The sequence below is a fragment of the Meleagris gallopavo genome, chromosome 6 (assembly GCF_905368555.1).
Source record: "Meleagris gallopavo chromosome 6, MGAL_WU_HG_1.1, whole genome shotgun sequence".
Lineage (NCBI taxonomy): Eukaryota > Metazoa > Chordata > Aves > Galliformes > Phasianidae > Meleagris > Meleagris gallopavo.
This window is the reverse complement of record NC_139409.1, coordinates 5,615,148-5,632,474: the sequence shown is the minus strand read 5'-3', so window position 1 is coordinate 5,632,474 and position 17,327 is coordinate 5,615,148. Positions and strand designations below refer to the sequence as shown.

At 42.2% G+C, this 17,327-nt stretch overlaps 1 protein-coding gene across 4 annotated transcripts in view; it reads right to left on the bottom strand.

The window, feature by feature from the left end:
- LOC100543777 (sodium channel protein type 5 subunit alpha-like) overlaps positions 1-17,327 on the bottom strand; it is a 202,847-nt gene that overhangs the window by 19,296 nt on the left and 166,224 nt on the right. For all 4 annotated transcript variants that reach the window (XM_085226971.1, XM_085226970.1, XM_085226972.1 and 1 more), the window contains 2 exons: positions 16,533-16,687; positions 12,659-12,832 (listed from right to left, as the gene is read on the bottom strand). In XM_085226971.1, the coding sequence (XP_085083097.1) occupies positions 12,659-12,832; positions 16,533-16,687 (329 nt within the window). The remainder of the gene's footprint in view (positions 1-12,658; positions 12,833-16,532; positions 16,688-17,327) is intronic.

Sequence of the window (17,327 nt, the reverse complement as noted above, 5' to 3'; positions counted from 1 at the left end):
TTCTTTTAACTAAGCACAGAGAAATCCTCTCAATGTCAGTTTGCACAAAGTGGCAAAGAAAAGAGATCACTGTTATGAAAGCAGCATTCTCCGACACCCATGCTGTAGTTTCCTTCATGCTTCTCAAGGTGTGTGTGCCTCTCCCACTACTGAAGACATGATGAGTCATGTAAGTGCTATAATTTAGGGCTTTCCAGATGAAAGCACCTGTAAGATCTATCCATTTCCAGCTGTGATAAAAGATTTTAGTCTTACTGTTCAATTATCCATCTTACACTTACTCATTAGAAAACAAGTCTTCTAGATTGCTGATCTGATTTAATAACGTAGACTCTAAAATAATCCTGCTCGTGGCTTTGAATCTGTACTTTTTCACTTTATTCTCTTTCCTGCACAGCCTCCAAAGGGAAAGGAAGCTCAATTGGCGCTCAGTGCTAAGGCTCATACATCTCAAAGACTATTTCACTGAAATACATTTTGAAATATTTTCAAATCTGACGGAATCGTGGAAGGGTTTCAATGCTCTTCATGTTCGTAGAGCTTTCATATTGCCCATCTGCTTGTGTTAAAAAAGGAACCAAAATGAATCTCCACATGGAGATTCTCCAAAGGGCAACACCGTGGCACATATTTATGTCTTTGGGGGAAAGATCAGCACAGAAAATGGCCTCAACCCCACAAAATCTTGGAACTCCCTATCAAGAAAGGTAGGAGGTATGAGAAAAATACTATACTCAGTGGTAGGACCATAATATGCACGCTCATACACTTCAGGGTGATCTAATTCACTGTAAAATAAATGTACAGATTTATAATGAATCAATAAAGAGCACTCAACACCCTCCTTTGCTGGCTTTGCCCAGTGACTTCAAGTCAGATATTTTCAAGGTTTCCAACCCACCCTGGTTATGTGCATCTGCACGCTTCCTCCTTCAACCCAGATTTACATCCTTAACTCCCTTTTCCATCAAGGCAGATGATGTCCCATTCAAATCCCGCAGCACCAGACCTTGGATCTGAGCAGATTACCATTTTCTCTAGAGTGCCACAAATGTCATCCTGATACACATCACAGGTGCTGTTGTCCTCCTGACACAGATTTACACAGCATTAGTTATCTATTCAGAGGATTAGGCCATGAAGCAGTGTGATATTTGGCAATGATTTACAAGGCTGGAGTCAGAACTGAGTCTGTGGCAACTTGTTTAAACGCTCATCTGTTGGTTTTGAAGGTATCCCCGTCAAATATTATTTATAGGAGAATCACTAACCCACAGGCTTGGCCATTTGGACTTGATTAAAAGTGACCTGGAAGGTTATTTTTAGGAATTAAGAAAACAAGCGGTTTTCAAAATTGGTGCTGACTGCCCCACATAATCATAGCAAAAGGTGAAGTCAGCAGTTTCTGCAAGTTTTTTTCCTGTTACAGCCTGGAGCTACTCTAAGCTTCTGCTTTTGTTCCCTGCTCAGTATGAGAATCCTGCAGGCACCCAGAAAACACCAGCAGGACCTGCATAGCCTCCACATTCGTGATCCTGCTCATATTTCTAATCCTTCTAGTGTATCTGTTTGCAAAAGGTTTTGTTGCATTTTCAGACAAAAATATCAGTAAGGACCAGACAGCACTGGAACATTATGGGGCTCAGGAGAATCCTAAGGAACCCTACTGTCTTAAGTGTTTCCCACAAAATTCACAATTTGCTGTTGGGTTTGAGATTTCTTTTGCATGGCACTAAGTTAGTGGAGAAGCTACAGAGTCTCTCTCATCCTCCTGTGTACCTCTTCTGATCTAAGATGCCTTTTAATTGCTCTTATTTGCAGGTGCTCTCCTTCTAACATTGTTTTTGCAGTACTTTCTAGAACCTGCTTGATCTTACTAAGAAGCTTCCACAGTTTTCTATCTAAATCTTCCTTTCCTTCCCCTAATCAAGTAACAGTACCCTCTACTTTGGCTCTAAGCTGCACCACGTCCCCTTTACCTCTTGATTTTTTTTGGTTCCTCTGAAGTCCCCAAGATGATGCTTTCATTGGAGTTTGCTATCTATCACGAGTCCCAGTCAGCAAAACCTAGTCAGCAATAAGAATCTGTAAAGCTGCAAAAGGGTCCTCCTAAATCTGAGATGGGATCCTTCCTCTACAGACATTAATGGCAGAAATCCCAGCAGTTCCATGGGCTGGGATTTCAGTCACAGAACAGCTCTTCAGCACAGCCCAACAAGAACTCAACCTCAGCACTTTCAGTAACTTTGCAAAAAGAATTCCACCCTAAAAGAGTGGAAACCCCTGAAAAAAGCAGCATTTACCACATGGCTCAATGGCAGAGTTTCCCAGTAAATCCCTGGCTTTGAGCAAGACCACAGTCAATGTCCTCTACACAACTTGACTTCAAACAACCACTGTAGAGTAATGGGTGTTGCTGAGCTCTATCTGATCCTGGCATTTAGGGAAATTTGTCTTTCCTGTTCCTCACTTTCTTTGCTCACAGGTATTTTTACCTGTGCATATCTACAGATGTATCTATGCACCATATTTCTATATGCAATTTATCTAGATAGATTTCCTTTGCTGGGGAAAATGACGGATCTTGAAGGGGTTTGTACGACAGCTTCCTGGAGATGGGTACAGGGGAAGATGAATGAACTTCACACCTTTCTTTTTTTTTTTTTTCTTTTTCCCATTTTCAGTGTTATGCTCAAGAAAAAAATCAGAGCTTTTAAATCCTGTGACTGCACTGAGCACCAGACATGCCAGCCATGGGGATTATCCGGCCAATGCATGGTGTTCTGAAAGCGAGCCTGTGTCATCTATACAGCTTAGCAGCATGGGTCTGTCACTGTACAGCATTTACAGGTGTTTCCAAGGCAAAATTGAGAAGAATCAATGGATTCAGACTGCTGTAATACAAGCAATGATCTCTAAAAGGAGACTAGCCTCACTGATAGCTCTTCCAAGTTGTTGCTGTTATGCCGCTAATGAGAAGAATGCCTAAATTTCTCAGTCATTTTAACAATGCAATACTAGATTACATTTGAGAGAAAATTTTGTTCAAGAATCAGGATGTAGTCACTCCCATTATGCTCAGTGTTGTTCCTACAAACCAGCCATGGTGTGTCCTGTATCCACCTGTGAGAAGCAAAGCCGTGGGGATGGCAAAATGAGCTCTTTGAAAATGTATCAGCTTCTTCTTGAGCACTGGCTTTACAGAGCACTTCTGCAAGCTACCAAATGTTTCAAACTCCTTGAAGAACTCTACAGGGAGCACATTGGTGCTCCCATAATTCATGAGCTAACAGATCTGCAGCACTTCTCAGACTATTGAAATAATGAACACAGAGATAAAGTCACAGAATGGGTATATATGTCTTCACTATCTGACAGTGACTTAAGAAATTGGTGTTGTAAACCGATACAAACCCCAGTAAAGCTGTCAGAAGAGAATTTTAAGAGCGTGGAAAAAAAGCATTGTAAAGTAGGAAGTGCAGTAATGAGTTTCCTTTCAGCACACAGAGAGGAAAGGGTCTTTAATCAAAGGAGACAGGTTTTTTCCCAAGGAGCCATTGCATTTATAACAGTAGTTGGGTTACTTCCTATACACCTACATTGTAATAGTACTTCAGGAGCATGCACACCCTCTATTCAGGCAATCTTGCTGGTGCCAAAGGGCACAGCCTTTGGGATGACAGAGCTTCCTATAACAAAGAGGTAGGTTTGAGTTGCAGATATGAGTCCTTTCCTTTTTCTTTCCTTTTTTTTTTTTCTTTTTTTTTTTCCTTTCAGTTTTCTCACCATTCTAAAAGCACATCCTTCCAGATAACAAAGTGGACCCCAACAGCACGATGCACAGACCACATAATCACTGGGATGAATTAACAGCAGAGCCAAGGAATAAACCGTTTGGTCTGGGCAGCTTTAAGAATCTTCCTTGGCTGCCAATTTAATGCCTCAAACCTGTGACAAGGTTACTGCTAACTACACACCCTGCAAGCTGGGAGAGGAGAACAGACCTCAGCCCTGGCTGAGGATGCAGCCCGTGCTGTGTGCACTCAGGAATTTCATCAAATTAACCTGATTGCTCCAATGAGAGACTGGGGAGTGGGAGGAAGAAAAAGAAGGCTGTCCAAAACGGAACACAGCAGCTGAGCTGAAAGCTTGGGCCGCTTATTTAAATAAGCAATTTCAGCTAATGCAGGCCCCCAGTGCTTTCAAGTAGCTTTCTGTGTGCCCCAGCAACACCTGTCTCTCTCTAATTGTGCTTAATTCGTTTAGTTATTTATTTTTAAAATGCGAGGTAGAAGGAAGAGAGCTTGGATTACTTTGGGTGTCTCTTCCATCAAGTTCTCACAAGACACCTGGCAGCTCAGTGCCATTATAAACCAGACCCCTGGTCCCCAGTTGCTTCTCCTCATTTGGAAAGGAACGAAGTTACATCTCTACCCTCACTACAAATGAGAAAACTGGAGGGAATTTGCAAATACAGTTGAGATATCTGGAGCTTCTGTTAGCTCTCTAAAATACCCTTGGGTGAAAAGGGTCTGTATAATAATGTTGCTGTTCCCTCCAGCACCGACCATGGCTGAGCAGAAGTTTATTATCCCCTTAATCTTTTCTCGTATCTGTTTACCCTTTTGCTCGGGCACTGCATTTGCTGCCTCACAGATGCCTAATGCATGATTGCACCTGCAAATCCAGGAGCTGCACAGCAGCAACAAAAGGCAGAAAAGTAAATAAAAGCCTTTAAATTAGGACACCAGAGATACTAAGGTGCCCCGTGCCAAACTTCCACCTCTGCTGCCTGCCTCCTTGAGCCACAGCCCTTACGTTCAAGTGAAGGCCATGGACTCTGAAGCTGGCCATGATATGGGGATGAACGTGATAACAAAGGGCTGCCCTCACAGCAGCAGGTCTGCTTCTGCTCTGAAGTGCTCTCATGTATGGTAATATGATGGGATACATGAGTGCTTGGCTTAATTATAAACAAAAAATTATCTCCTGGAAAGCCAGGCACTAATTCTTATAAATCAGGTTAAAAAGGCTTTCACATCATCCACTCAGCCTTTTTGTCTAGAGGGAATTTTCTCTTTAATTTTTTTTTCCTTCCCATCTAATACTCAAACTAAGGCTGTAAAAGTCTATTCATATTCCATTCCCTCATCCAGTTCCCTGCTCCTTGTGTCCATGGATTTTAAGGCAGTGTGTTTTGAGGCAATAAGTGCCTCCCCTGTTGTCATAAACGCTGTTACATACATCGTTCTTGCATCACAATTGCTTTCTGGCAGTCTCCGGAAGAACCTCTTTATGTCTTGCTGTTCTCTTAATCTGTCACTCCTTCACACCTGCTCAGGCTTTTCTAACAGCTCCAGAGTATTCCCCAGGCAGATGGCTGTGAGCCAAGAATTAAACCTCAGCTAATTTCTGGGAGCGGCCTGAACAACCTCCTGCTGTGTGCCTGCATCCAGCGAGATGCCAAAGGGGTTTCCCACCCCAACCACTTGAAATGGGTCAGTTCATCTTTTCCATTAGGAAAAATGTCTTTTCAGAAGGAGTGGTAACGCATTGGCACAGGCTGCTCGGGGAGGTAGTGGTGTCACTGTGCCTGGAGGTGTTCAGAGCTGTGGAGATGTGGCACTGAGGGACGTGGTCAGTGGGCATGGTGGGGGTGGGATGATGGTTGGACTTGGTGATCTTAAAGGTCTTTTCTAACCTTAACTATTAGATGGTGCTACATTTCTATGGTCTTAGCATTGTGGCTTTGCCAGACCTCTGGGTGCCATTTACCAGCACAGGTAAGGATTGCAGAAGCACTGATATGACTTCTGGGGATTGTGGGACACCCCTAGATGAGTCAGCACTTAGCTGGGATTTTCCTTCTTGCAGCAGAGGTGGTTGCATGGGTGCAGCTGCTTGGGAAAATCCAGTATTCCTACTGTGATTTGGAGCAAAAGAATTTCTTCACTGTCAGCTTCATTCTGCTTCTCATCCAGATGCTGTGCAGAGACAGCCTTGATATAGGACAGATGAGCAGAAACGATATTCTCCCCTTCAAAAGATCTATGAACACACCGCCTGATGCATCCCAGGATACCCCCTTGATGCCAACTGCTGTTGTCAGGAGTAGATGGGGATGCGCTTGATTATTATTTATTACTTGAAGATAGCTTTATAATGCCAGGGGTGTGCATAGTGATTGCTGAGAGAACGTTTCCCTGGGGCTCAGCCCCATCGGATGTGCTCCACTTCCATTGCAGCCGGTGGGAGTTGAGGTGCTGAGCTGAAAGGATGCTTATTTCTGGGCAGGATCAGGCTCAGCATTACTTGAATATGACATAATGCGTAAGAAAAAAAGTGTGGATGTGCTGTTTTCAATAGCTGAAGTTCTGGCTTTCCTTGTTTCCTTGTTCAGGAAGGACGCAACACAATGGTGCCAGAGTACAAGAAGGAATCCTCATTTTCATAGCACAAAGCACTCCAAAGCACAGCCCAGACAAGTAGAAGGTCAACCCAACATCTCTGTACCACTGGAGACAGCCTTCAGGTTTCCTCCTAAGCCCTTTTTATCCCCCTTTGACTGCCACCAGTCTCTTCAGCACCCTTTTCACTCCTGGTCATCCAGGATAAAGTTTCAGGTGTAGTGGGAAGATGTTTTGCACTCTGCAGCAGCTGCGGTTGTGAAGGTGCTGGTCATCAGGAAAAAGAATTGTAGGGAAATGCTCTATCAGTCTTAGAGAGTATGGAAAGCTATCTGCAGTCTTAAATACGCTTCACATCTCCTTCCCAGAGATGGTCCTGCATCTAATGGAGAACACCACTCCATAAGGAATTTGGTTGCCATGCTGATGGAGATGGCTTGGCAGGCTGCATGCAAGAGATCAAAGATTTTATCCACTACTCTCTTTCTTGTAGAACCATAGAATCATTAAAGTTGGAAAAGATCTCTAAGATTACCAAGTCTAACCCCAAGCTATCCCACCATGCCCACTGACCATGTCCCTCAGTGCCATATCTCCAAGTTCCTTGAATCCCTCCAGGGATGGTGACTTCACCACCTCTCTGGGGAGCCTGTGCCAGTGCCTGACCACTCTCAGAAGAAATTCTTCCTAATCCTAGAATTCTAGAATCCTAGAATCACCAAGGTTGGAAAACATCTCCAAGATCATCCAGTCCAACCACCATAATATCCAACCTGAACTCTGTTGCCACACCTTGAGGCCAAGGATGTTTTCATAACGTTCTTCTAATAAAAGTGTGTTGAAATTCTATTCAAGAAAAAGAAGGGGCTGGTAAATCCATTTGAGCACAATCTGAGCTAAGCTGAGCTTTTTACATCACTTTCAAAAGCTGAAATTCTCCCTTAATAAATAAATCTTCACACTGCAACCAGTTCACAATATGTAAGCTCTGCTTCCTGCTGGACTTTTCTCCTCACTTTCCTTCACCTGTTCCTTCTCCTATGACTGAAGCAAATTTTGTCTTGCTATGCCTTGCCTGAAATCCAGCTTGTGCTTCACTTGGCATCTATGTGGTAACTAACATGAGGTGCAAACCAAGATAAGACAAGACATTTGGATGTTTTCACATGTGTTGTGTTGAGATAAAGAATGCAGAGGCAGAAAGGAGATTTACAGTGCCCACTGACCTGCTAACAGACATTAAAACTGCTTATCTTCACACGGAATTTTGCTCCCCACTTAGCCTGAATTAGCCAACGTGGAGTAAAACAGCATTTTTTATATATTTTTTTTCTTTGAAACAAGGCTCCCTGGCTTGTAGAGAGGGATTCTCTTTTCTATTAGTGAGCTAGGAGGTTTTATGTCATTGGCAGAAGCCCAGAAGAGTGCACTGAGGCATCCTCAAAGATCCCACAAGAGCATTTGCTTTGAGGAGTTGGAAGGAAACCAGTCAGAAACCCGCTCTGAGGTAATAATGCTTCGCTGTAACCTGTGGATCTTCAATAGCTCACAGAGAGCACTAATAAATTCACTCACAAGATGCTTCTCCAAGTGACGAGCTATATTATTTTTACTTTATCTTGGCTATATTTCTGTCACTCTGTTCCCCTGTGCTTTTCCAAACAGAAACTAGATGAAATCCACATGTTTTTGAGACACTATCCAAAGAATACAAATTGGATTTCAGTGCTGTCTTGGAGCAACTCATTACAGCAGATTGTGTAATTACTGGTAAAGCAAACAGAAATCACCTTGCTAATCAACAGGGAGTACAGATGCAAAACAAAAACAAAAACAATTAAAATAATCATAAGCTGTCAATATTTACTTCACACAGCAAGTTTTTAATTGTCACTTAAAGTCAATCCAACACAAGGGCATAATTTAATTCAATTGAATTCTCAGCTAGGGATAGAAAGGCTGTTAAACTTATTCATCTCAAACCCAAAGATTATTAGCTGTTCTTTAACTCATCAGGCAGTGAAGTATTCTAAGTAGAAGTCCTAGAGCAAGAGCTTTCCAGGAAACTATGCTGGAAAATGTCTATATTTTTTAAGCCTTCAGTGAAAATGACAGTGTATTTAACGAGTGAACATTTATGAGCAGTTCTTAGACAAGCAGACAGGAAATTTGGCAGTGAACAGGAAATTTGGAAAGGTGCTCAATGGGGAGTACAGATGTCCAAGTACAAACCCAGCAGTGTCAGGCAAACACCAGAAACACTTTCTGTTATAACCTTCACAACAAGCAATTGCTTTAGGAAAGATCTTTTCCAACTATCTAATCTTAAAAGATGTGATAATCTCAGGAAGAATTTGGGGGAAATGCTCATGTCCCCTCATTCCTGAAACCAGTAAGCAACGATTAGGTTCTTTTAAACCTCAATTGGAACTAACTCTTGGTCAATTAAATTGAAGCCAAAAGCTGTAGTGGAGACGATGGATTTGCAATAATGGACTTTTGTAGAGAGATGACACAGGTGCCTACTTAAGAGGATTTTTCTGAGTATGTCACAGGCCATGAAACCTGCCTGTGGCTTTTTTTTTGGAGTATTGCTACCAATGAGTTAGAGCTGTTACATCCTGATTCTGAGAGAGTTCTCTTTTGATGGCTTCTGCAGGGGCTGTCCCTCCTCTACAGTGTGAGATGAGCAAGCAAAGGAGGGAAGGGAAGCGGAAGCGGAAGCAGAAGCGGAAGGGGAAAGGGAAAAGCAAAGGGAAAGGAAAAAGGGAAAGGAAAAGGGGAAAGGGAAGGGGAAGGGGAAGGGGAAGGGGAAGGGAAAGGAAAGAGGAAGGCGAAGGGGAAGGCGAAGGGGAAGGGGAAGGGGAAGGGGAAGGGAAAAGGAAATGGAAAGGGAAAGGGAAAGGGAAAGGGAAAGGGAAAGGGAAAGGGAAAGGGAAAGGGAAAGGGAAAGGGAAAGGGAAAGGAGGGGAAGGGGAAGGGAAAAGGGAAAATGGAAAAGGGAAGAGGAAAGAAAGGAATCCTTATGGTTGGAAAAGATCACTGAGATCATCTAGTCCAACCATCAACCCAAGAAGCTGCTTATCGCAACATCTCAGCCCTCCAAATGATCTTGACCATCCCCTCAATGAGCACTGCAGTAGCATCAGCTGTAGATCAGATTTAATTAGCTGAAGCTTGAACTAGATAAGCTCGAGATAATATTTATAGGGCAGAGGAAACAACTGAAAGTGACACCAAACACAAAGCCAGCATGCACAACTGGTGGAGTTTATCCACTCCCTGTTCTAAATCCTGACTGTCTCTGCCTGCTGTGGGATGCCTGGTAGAGAGCAGTTTTCATAAACATTTGGTTTGAATGCCATGTGCCTCCATCTCTGGCCCTGTTTGTACTCCTTGTTTAATCTGCTTAGCATGAAGAGGTTTTGATTGCATGAATGCTTGGAAAATATCTGTTCTTTGTGAAAATATTTGCCTGTGCAGCCTAGCAAAGAGGCTCGTGTGTAAACATCGTTCCTGATGGTGATGCTGATGTCTGTCTACACATCAGACACACTGCAGTCTCTGATTTTTTGTCCTTTGAAAAAGCTGTGACTTAATCTTCTCATCACTCCAATCTGTATGCATAGGAAAGTTCTGTTTGCAGAAGCAAGCTACTTTTCAGAGTGTACTTGCTGTTTGCAGGGAGGTAACATATAGATGTACATTGTTCAGTATATCCAAATTTCAGCAGAATTTTAAGGCATCTCTCCCAGGTACACTAAACTGAAATAAGCTTGTATTTGTAGTTTGATTATTCCTTTCTCCCTTCCTCCCAAAGAAATCAATTGCAGCATCGTTGATACAACTTTATTGCATTGCACTGTATTTGAAAGTGGTCTCCTTCCGCTTTGCCACACTAGCACGCTTCTTTGAGATGCAGAGGCCCATTGTCAGAGGTCATCCTTTAGAGATTCTACCTCCAGCAAAAACAGCCCTCAGTCTGCAGATCACTGTGATGTTCAGGCTCTGCAAAACACAGTTTTCTTTGGTAATCCACAATTACAGGATGGGGCCTTTGCTGCTCCACAGGCCCAAATCAGAGTCAAAGGTCTTTCACTGAGCAGGGAAAGTATGAGGAAATAATAATTCTTTAGCAATGTGCTTACAGCTCCTTTGGGTTCACTTCCCATTTAGAAACAGTGAATGCTTGCAAATTTTGAGATTGTTTTATGAATTATTCACAGCAGAGAAAGGGCTCTGAGTTGCATTTGTACAATGAGAAGAAAACAGATGATAGATGGTTTCCCATGTCCAAAGAAAAATCAACCATTGCAGCTTGAATTTTGAATACCGATACCAAATTACTAATGAATAATTTGCAGATCAGGAATTTTTAAGTGAATAATTTTAAACAAATAAATTTGAGAAAATCAGACAAGTGGTTCATCTGCTTCTTTCGGAGGAGCTAATTCACCCATTCAATCCCTTCTGCTGCTCAGTTGCAGTGATTTGGTTCTCAAAGGACCAAAAAGAAAATGTAAATGCAAGTAAAAAGTGTGCTGTAAAAATGTTACTCTGACAATTCTGAGTGGCAGGGAATGTGAGTAATAGGGTAGAAGAGCATCTGTTAAACCTGCTAAAAATACAGAACCAGTTCTCATAATCTTTGTTGGCAAATGACTTTGAAGGACACGTCGGGACATGGGGAAAAAGTTTTTAAATTGAGGATGCTAAAGGACAAACAATTCTGTAGGGTTAAGGAAATAACTAAACCAACCCAACAGTGGGACAGTTTTGGGGCTACCTTGGAGAGCCTGTGAAAATAGTATTTACATGTGGGTTAAGAAAATAAAAAAGTCAGGGCAATGGGTGTGCTGGGGAGTGCCAGGGAGGGAGTTGTGGTCATGCCCTTAGCACTAGTTAATGTTAATAATGCAACAAAGCACCAAATTGCTTTGGTGAATTCACCACGCAAACAGTTGTTCGTGTCAGGGAGACCCCTGCTTAGAGCTGTGACACTACTGAGCTTTCATCTAGCTCTTCTAATCCCCGGAAGCTCATGATGAACATTAGCTCCTGGAAACCCAAATAACTTTACATAAGTCTTAGTAGTCCCATTATAAAGATGGAGAAATCACAGAAGAAAAGCTATGTCACTTGACCTAAACCAGAGTAAGCACAGTTTTCAGGATTGGGCTATAAATTAGGAACTGGTGGTTTCCAATTTTGTGGTTAGATAATTAACCAGGCCTTCCTCTTCTATTGAAGCTAATCTGTGAAAAATAAGTGCCTTCCATTTAAGAGGTTTCCAAGCATGGATGCGAAGAGGAATTTATGACTTACAATTTATGTAAAGAACTTCCTTTTCATAAATCAATTTATTAAAGCTCTGGAGAAACTTCCAAAGGCTCTGATCCAGTAGTGCACTTAGACATGCCCATAACTTCAAACCAGTAAATCATCTCATTGAAGTGCTTTTCTGGAATAGTGCCAAAGACACAGCAGCTTTCCCCCAAGTGGAGGTTCAGACTTAAAATGGGGGGGGGGAGGGGGGGGGAGAATAATTTATCAGAAGTTTAATAAGTTGCAATCATGGTACAGCTCTGCCAGCCTTCCATATTAATACTTCAAGCTCATAAGAAATGGCCTCAGGGAGATAACTGCCTCTATTGATACTCTGTGATGAGACATTAAAACTGTTGTGGAGGATGCAATGTTTCTGGTCTTTCTTGCATTCAGCAGATCCCTTGTCCAATTCAGGTTTTGTGTGCTAACATCTGTTTCTTTTCTGCAGTCCACACAACTTTGGAGAGGACATCGTTGGATCTAGCAAAATCCCTGGGGAATGAGCTCCCAACTATTCCTGGTTTTAAAGATTAACTACTTAGGAGAACTAAGCACTGTAGCATTTCAAGATCTTAAAGTGCTTTTGCTGGTTTCATAATACTGACATCACTTTGATGGGAGCATTATTCACACCTGTCTCTGGACTCCTTCACTTGTAAAGGAGACCAGAAGGGAATGTTACTCACATTAGCAGGGTAACACCTCTGACAACGACATGGAGTTTGTTGGGCATGCTGTGCCCTGGGGATGCATGGTCACATAGTAAGGCTGGTGGCTCCTTCTACATTCACCAAAGATTGTTACTCAGACTTGGAGTGACAGCTGTCATTTTGCTGATGCAAAGCTACCAGACTTAACAGCCCATCCTTCTGCATCACCAAATCACAACTCAAGAAGCAGCACAGCTCCAAATCGATACTTACATCGACAATGAGGAAGTCAAGCCAGCACCAGGCATTGGTGAAATACTTCTTGAAGCCATAAGCCACCCATTTCAGGAGCATTTCCAATACGAAGATGTAAGTGAATATTTTGTCAGCGTATTCTAGCATGGTTTTTATGTTTTTTCGATCTTCAAGGTAAATATCTTCAAAAGCCTGGAAGTGCAAAATATTGATTAAAAGCTTCTGCTGAACGGTGTCAGAAAGCATCAGTACTGCACTGCAAGTCTGTAGTATCATTTGATGAGACATCGTGTACTGACAATGATTTCTTAGTTTAATGTTACCACCAGAGTAAGTGCACAGACATAGACAGGACTGATCCTGATGTAATAGGCAGAATATGACCCTTACATTTAGTCTGACATGTCTTGCTGCTAATGATGACAAATTGGGTTATTAACATGCTTACGCCTGTGTTACAGAGCACAGAGTTCCCTGGCTTCTGTTCAGCCATCACATTTCAGGTAGCTGCAACTGTCCGCCTTGAGAAATGCACATTATTATTCACTTAACAGAGCAATTATGTTTTAAAGGTCAAGGTATCTATCTACCCATCTCATCTGTCCAACTAAGCTTGTGTCGGGGATCATCAAAAGGCATTCAGTGCCTGCGTCAAATACAAGCAACTTAATAACCCTTTTAAAATATTTACTATATGAAACAATGTGCCTACTAAATTCAAACAAGTAAAGTCATCCCATAATAATCAAGTAATAATCTAATAATGCCATAATACAGGAACCTGGCATCAAGGAGGCCTACAGAGGGCTTAGCTGGGAGCTGCCTCTCCAGTTGAGCAAGTGACCATCTTTACCCAAACTGCCTCCACGTCCCTCTAGCCTGGAAGTCCCAAGCTTTGATACACTCCTCTTGTCCCATTGTGTGACCTGGAGCACTTGGCAACAAGAAAGCACCATGTTACTTGAGAGGGCCTGTGCTAACCATCTCCATTATCTGCATTTACATATTTCAAGATCTGTCGTTGTTTTCTGAGGAACTTCCAAAAGTTAGCAAACATGCAGTGCCTGCAGATACAAGAAGTGTGCTACTTGTCACTCCGGCAATCACACTGGCCTTTTGCCTGCCAGGAAACAGTAATTAAACTGACAAGACAGCTCTGGCAGCCCAAGCCAACGCTTGTCCATTTGTCCCCACACTTCAGGGTGACGTTTTCACCGCGACTCAATCTCCTATCTTGCCTTCAAAAATGATATTTCAAGAGTGTGAAAGAGCTGCTGGAAAAAGCCACAGAAAACAATGCACAGATGGGAGTTTATCACTCCTGGTAGGGGCTCACTCACTTTGTCAGATGACTTGCTGTACTTTGCAATTACCACAAAAATAACAATAAACTATTTAAAGTGATTTCCTACTCTCTCTCCTGCCTTTGCTCTCCTTGTTTTCTACCAACTTGTCAGAAAGTACATTGTGTTTGGTCTACCAAAAGCACACAGTGAGCCAGGAAGAAGCTTAGTAAGTGGTGAGGAATATGCAACCCAAATGCCCCAGGTGCACCATAATCCTGCACAAGCTATGACATTACACAAAAGACTAAACTAACATTAAGGGCTGTTTCTTCTGCCTTGCTTTGTTTATTAAAAAACAATTAAACATGATACCTGCAGTGTTTCCCACAATTACTGTTAGAACACAGTCTCCCAATTTGAGTAGTTCTGGCTTAAATGCACAAGAAAGGTTTTCAGATCTTTTGCAATTAGCTGTAGATGTATTGTCATGATTTGACCACCGTATAGAAACAGAATAGAATCACAGTGTCATTAAGGTTGGAAAAGGCCTCTAAGATCATTGAGTCCCACCATCAATCCATCCTCACCATGCCCACTAAACCATATTCCTTTAAACTCCCTGAAGAACTCTGTGTGTTGCAGGGACGTGGTCAGATGAGCTCAATTTTTGGAAAGGCTCCTTCAGAATAACAGAAAAAAGCATATGTGTGTTTCCCTCAGCATCTCCAATCCAAATGCTGAAAGTGCAGTGCTGATATATTAAAGCACAGTGCTGGCATTTGAGAAGTGGCAGTGGAAATTGCTCTTCTGCAGAAGTGCACTGAGTAAATTCAAAATCACACACACACGAAAGTATGCAATGAAAAGTAAATGAGATTTGTATTTCAGTCTTCAGGATATAAAGCACTTTTAATTACAAATGTAAGGAAGTGTATTTCTCTAAAGCATATTATAGCAAATGACATGCCTCCTTTAAAATGCATTAAAAAATTAACACTGATCCTCAAGCTGGTGCAAAAACTGCCAGAACCCATTGATTTCAGCAAAGCTATGACAATTTTCAGCAGCCTCAGATCTACACAAGTTATTCAGCCTTTTGCTTTTCATAATAAAATAAAATCCCCTGGGAGAAATTTCAGCCCATCCCTAGTGGACCTGAAGAATAGCCTATCTCTTTCCCTTTTGCATCAACATTTATATATTTCCATCTCCTTCTCTCCCTGCAGAGACTTTCTTTAAACTACATAAGCCCAGTTCTGTGTTTTCCTCTTTTTTTTTTAGGCCACTGATAATTTGCGTTGCCCTCCTCTGGAGTTTCTTCAATTAGCCCACGTCTTTCCCAAAGTGCAGTGCCCAGAGCTGCAGCCTATGCTCCAGCTGAGGCCTCCTTGATGCCAACTGGAGTGGAAGAACGTGCTTATTTATACAGCCCAGTGGGGTGTTTGGCTTTTGTGCAGTGCTGTGATGTATTTATTCTGTTTATTGCCTGCTCTCTCTCCAGCTTCTTTTAGTAAATCTGCTACCTTACCAGTCATGCTGCATTTTGTCTTTCTACCCTTGATTATCCCTTCTGAGGTGAAGCATGCACCTTTCTAACTAGACTTTTGTCTTAGATATTGAAGGCAGATTCATGCATTTGGCAGAAGTTAATCCCAACCTTCAGAAAAACCTGTCCAAATGTGGTACTGCCTGCAAATTTAGCAGATATATTTCTTACTCTTTCACTGAGGAGAACATCAAGGGTCACTGGACTGAATTCCAGAACACCTCTGACATACCCCTTTGCTGCACGAACAGCTAGAAACCTGGGAGAAATCCTACCAATTTTAGGGATGTTCCTGACTCATGTAAATCGCAGAATGGCTTGAGTTGGAAGGGGCCTCAAAGATCATCCAGTTCCAACCCTCTGTCATAGGCAGGGTTCCCAACCATTAAATGAGGAACCACCAGTCAAACTCTCAGAAACTGCCACTGATTGCCACCACCATAACAAACTGAGGGCTGGTAATACAGAGCTGATAATCCCAGCGCCCTTGGGATCTCAGCAGGAGAGGATCCTTTATCAAAGTCATTAGCAATGACCAACCATTATCCATGAGCGCACATTCATTCTGGCTGCAAGCAGGAGATTTCTGGGCAGGGAAGGTATGGTGGGTTAAGCTAAGCTGTGTTCAGAGCGTGATAGGCATCCACTACCTCTGTTGGTAGCTCTCTGATTCACTGCTCATTGCCTCTTTTCCTTCGCTGATCAGAAAATATGTTATAAAAAAAAGGAAGAAAAAGGTACCCCTAGAGCCAAATGCGTGTCTTCAGATGGGAACTACCAGAGAGCAGCTATAGGACACTGAAGTGGTAATTCTGGGCTACCTCTTCATGCACACTTCCTTAAAGATGCCCTTTTCAAAACCTATGCACGTCATAATTTTATAACAGAACAAAGTTCCTCATTATATGGAAAAGGCAGATGAAATCAGAAAAGCAGAAAGCCAAACATACTTTGCTTTTAGAAATAAGCAGTGAGGGTTCCTATGATCACCTAATTTAAGAACGTCTCCTCTTAGACCCATGTCTACTTTCTATTAGCAAGGAAATCCTGATACACTTACCAGGGCTCCACTGCTCAGCAAGATCATGAATATGATGAAAGTCTCAAACCAATTGTGTTCAACAATCCTGTAGCAAGTTTTTCGGAGCCTCCACCAAATTTTGCCTGGAAATTTTGAGATATCCACGGAGCAGCATGGGAAGAACCGCACACAAACTGAAAAGGAGCAAAACAATAACAAAGCAATTGTGAAAAAAACAACAACACAAAAAAAAAAAAAACTATTTAATTCTTAAATTTGCAATAAGCACATGCTAAAGAGGATTATTCTAGCACAAGCTACTCCATGTAGTCTTTCCTCCCTTGTTCTTCTCTTTCCCTTCTGATTTGCCTTCTATTTTCCTGCTTCACTCCTCTATCCAAGAATATTCAAAGCCACTTGAAACCTGCCCCAGTGATTTCTCCAAGTGATTTTTGTGATATTTTGATCATGAGTCACCACTACCCCAGGTTCATCATGTTGTATTAGCCCCGCTGATCAGGTTTAATGACTCCAGCGGGGTATTACCAATAATTTCCACATCCTTCTGAATGTAGAAGGGACATTTTCTTGGTATTACAGCACTACCAGATTTGCTGATTAAAAGCGGCAACCTGATGAAAAGGAGATGAGGGGAGAAGGCGCTGCTGCACTGCACATGGAACAAATGTGCTGAAGAGACTTAGGAAAAGCAGGAGCAGATTTTGGTCTCTTGGTCTTTCATGAGATTAATCAAGGCACCACGCCAACTCTGGAAAGGTATTTAGGTGGCTAAATACCCTCTGACTTCAGCAGAAATTTAGATGCCCAGCCTCT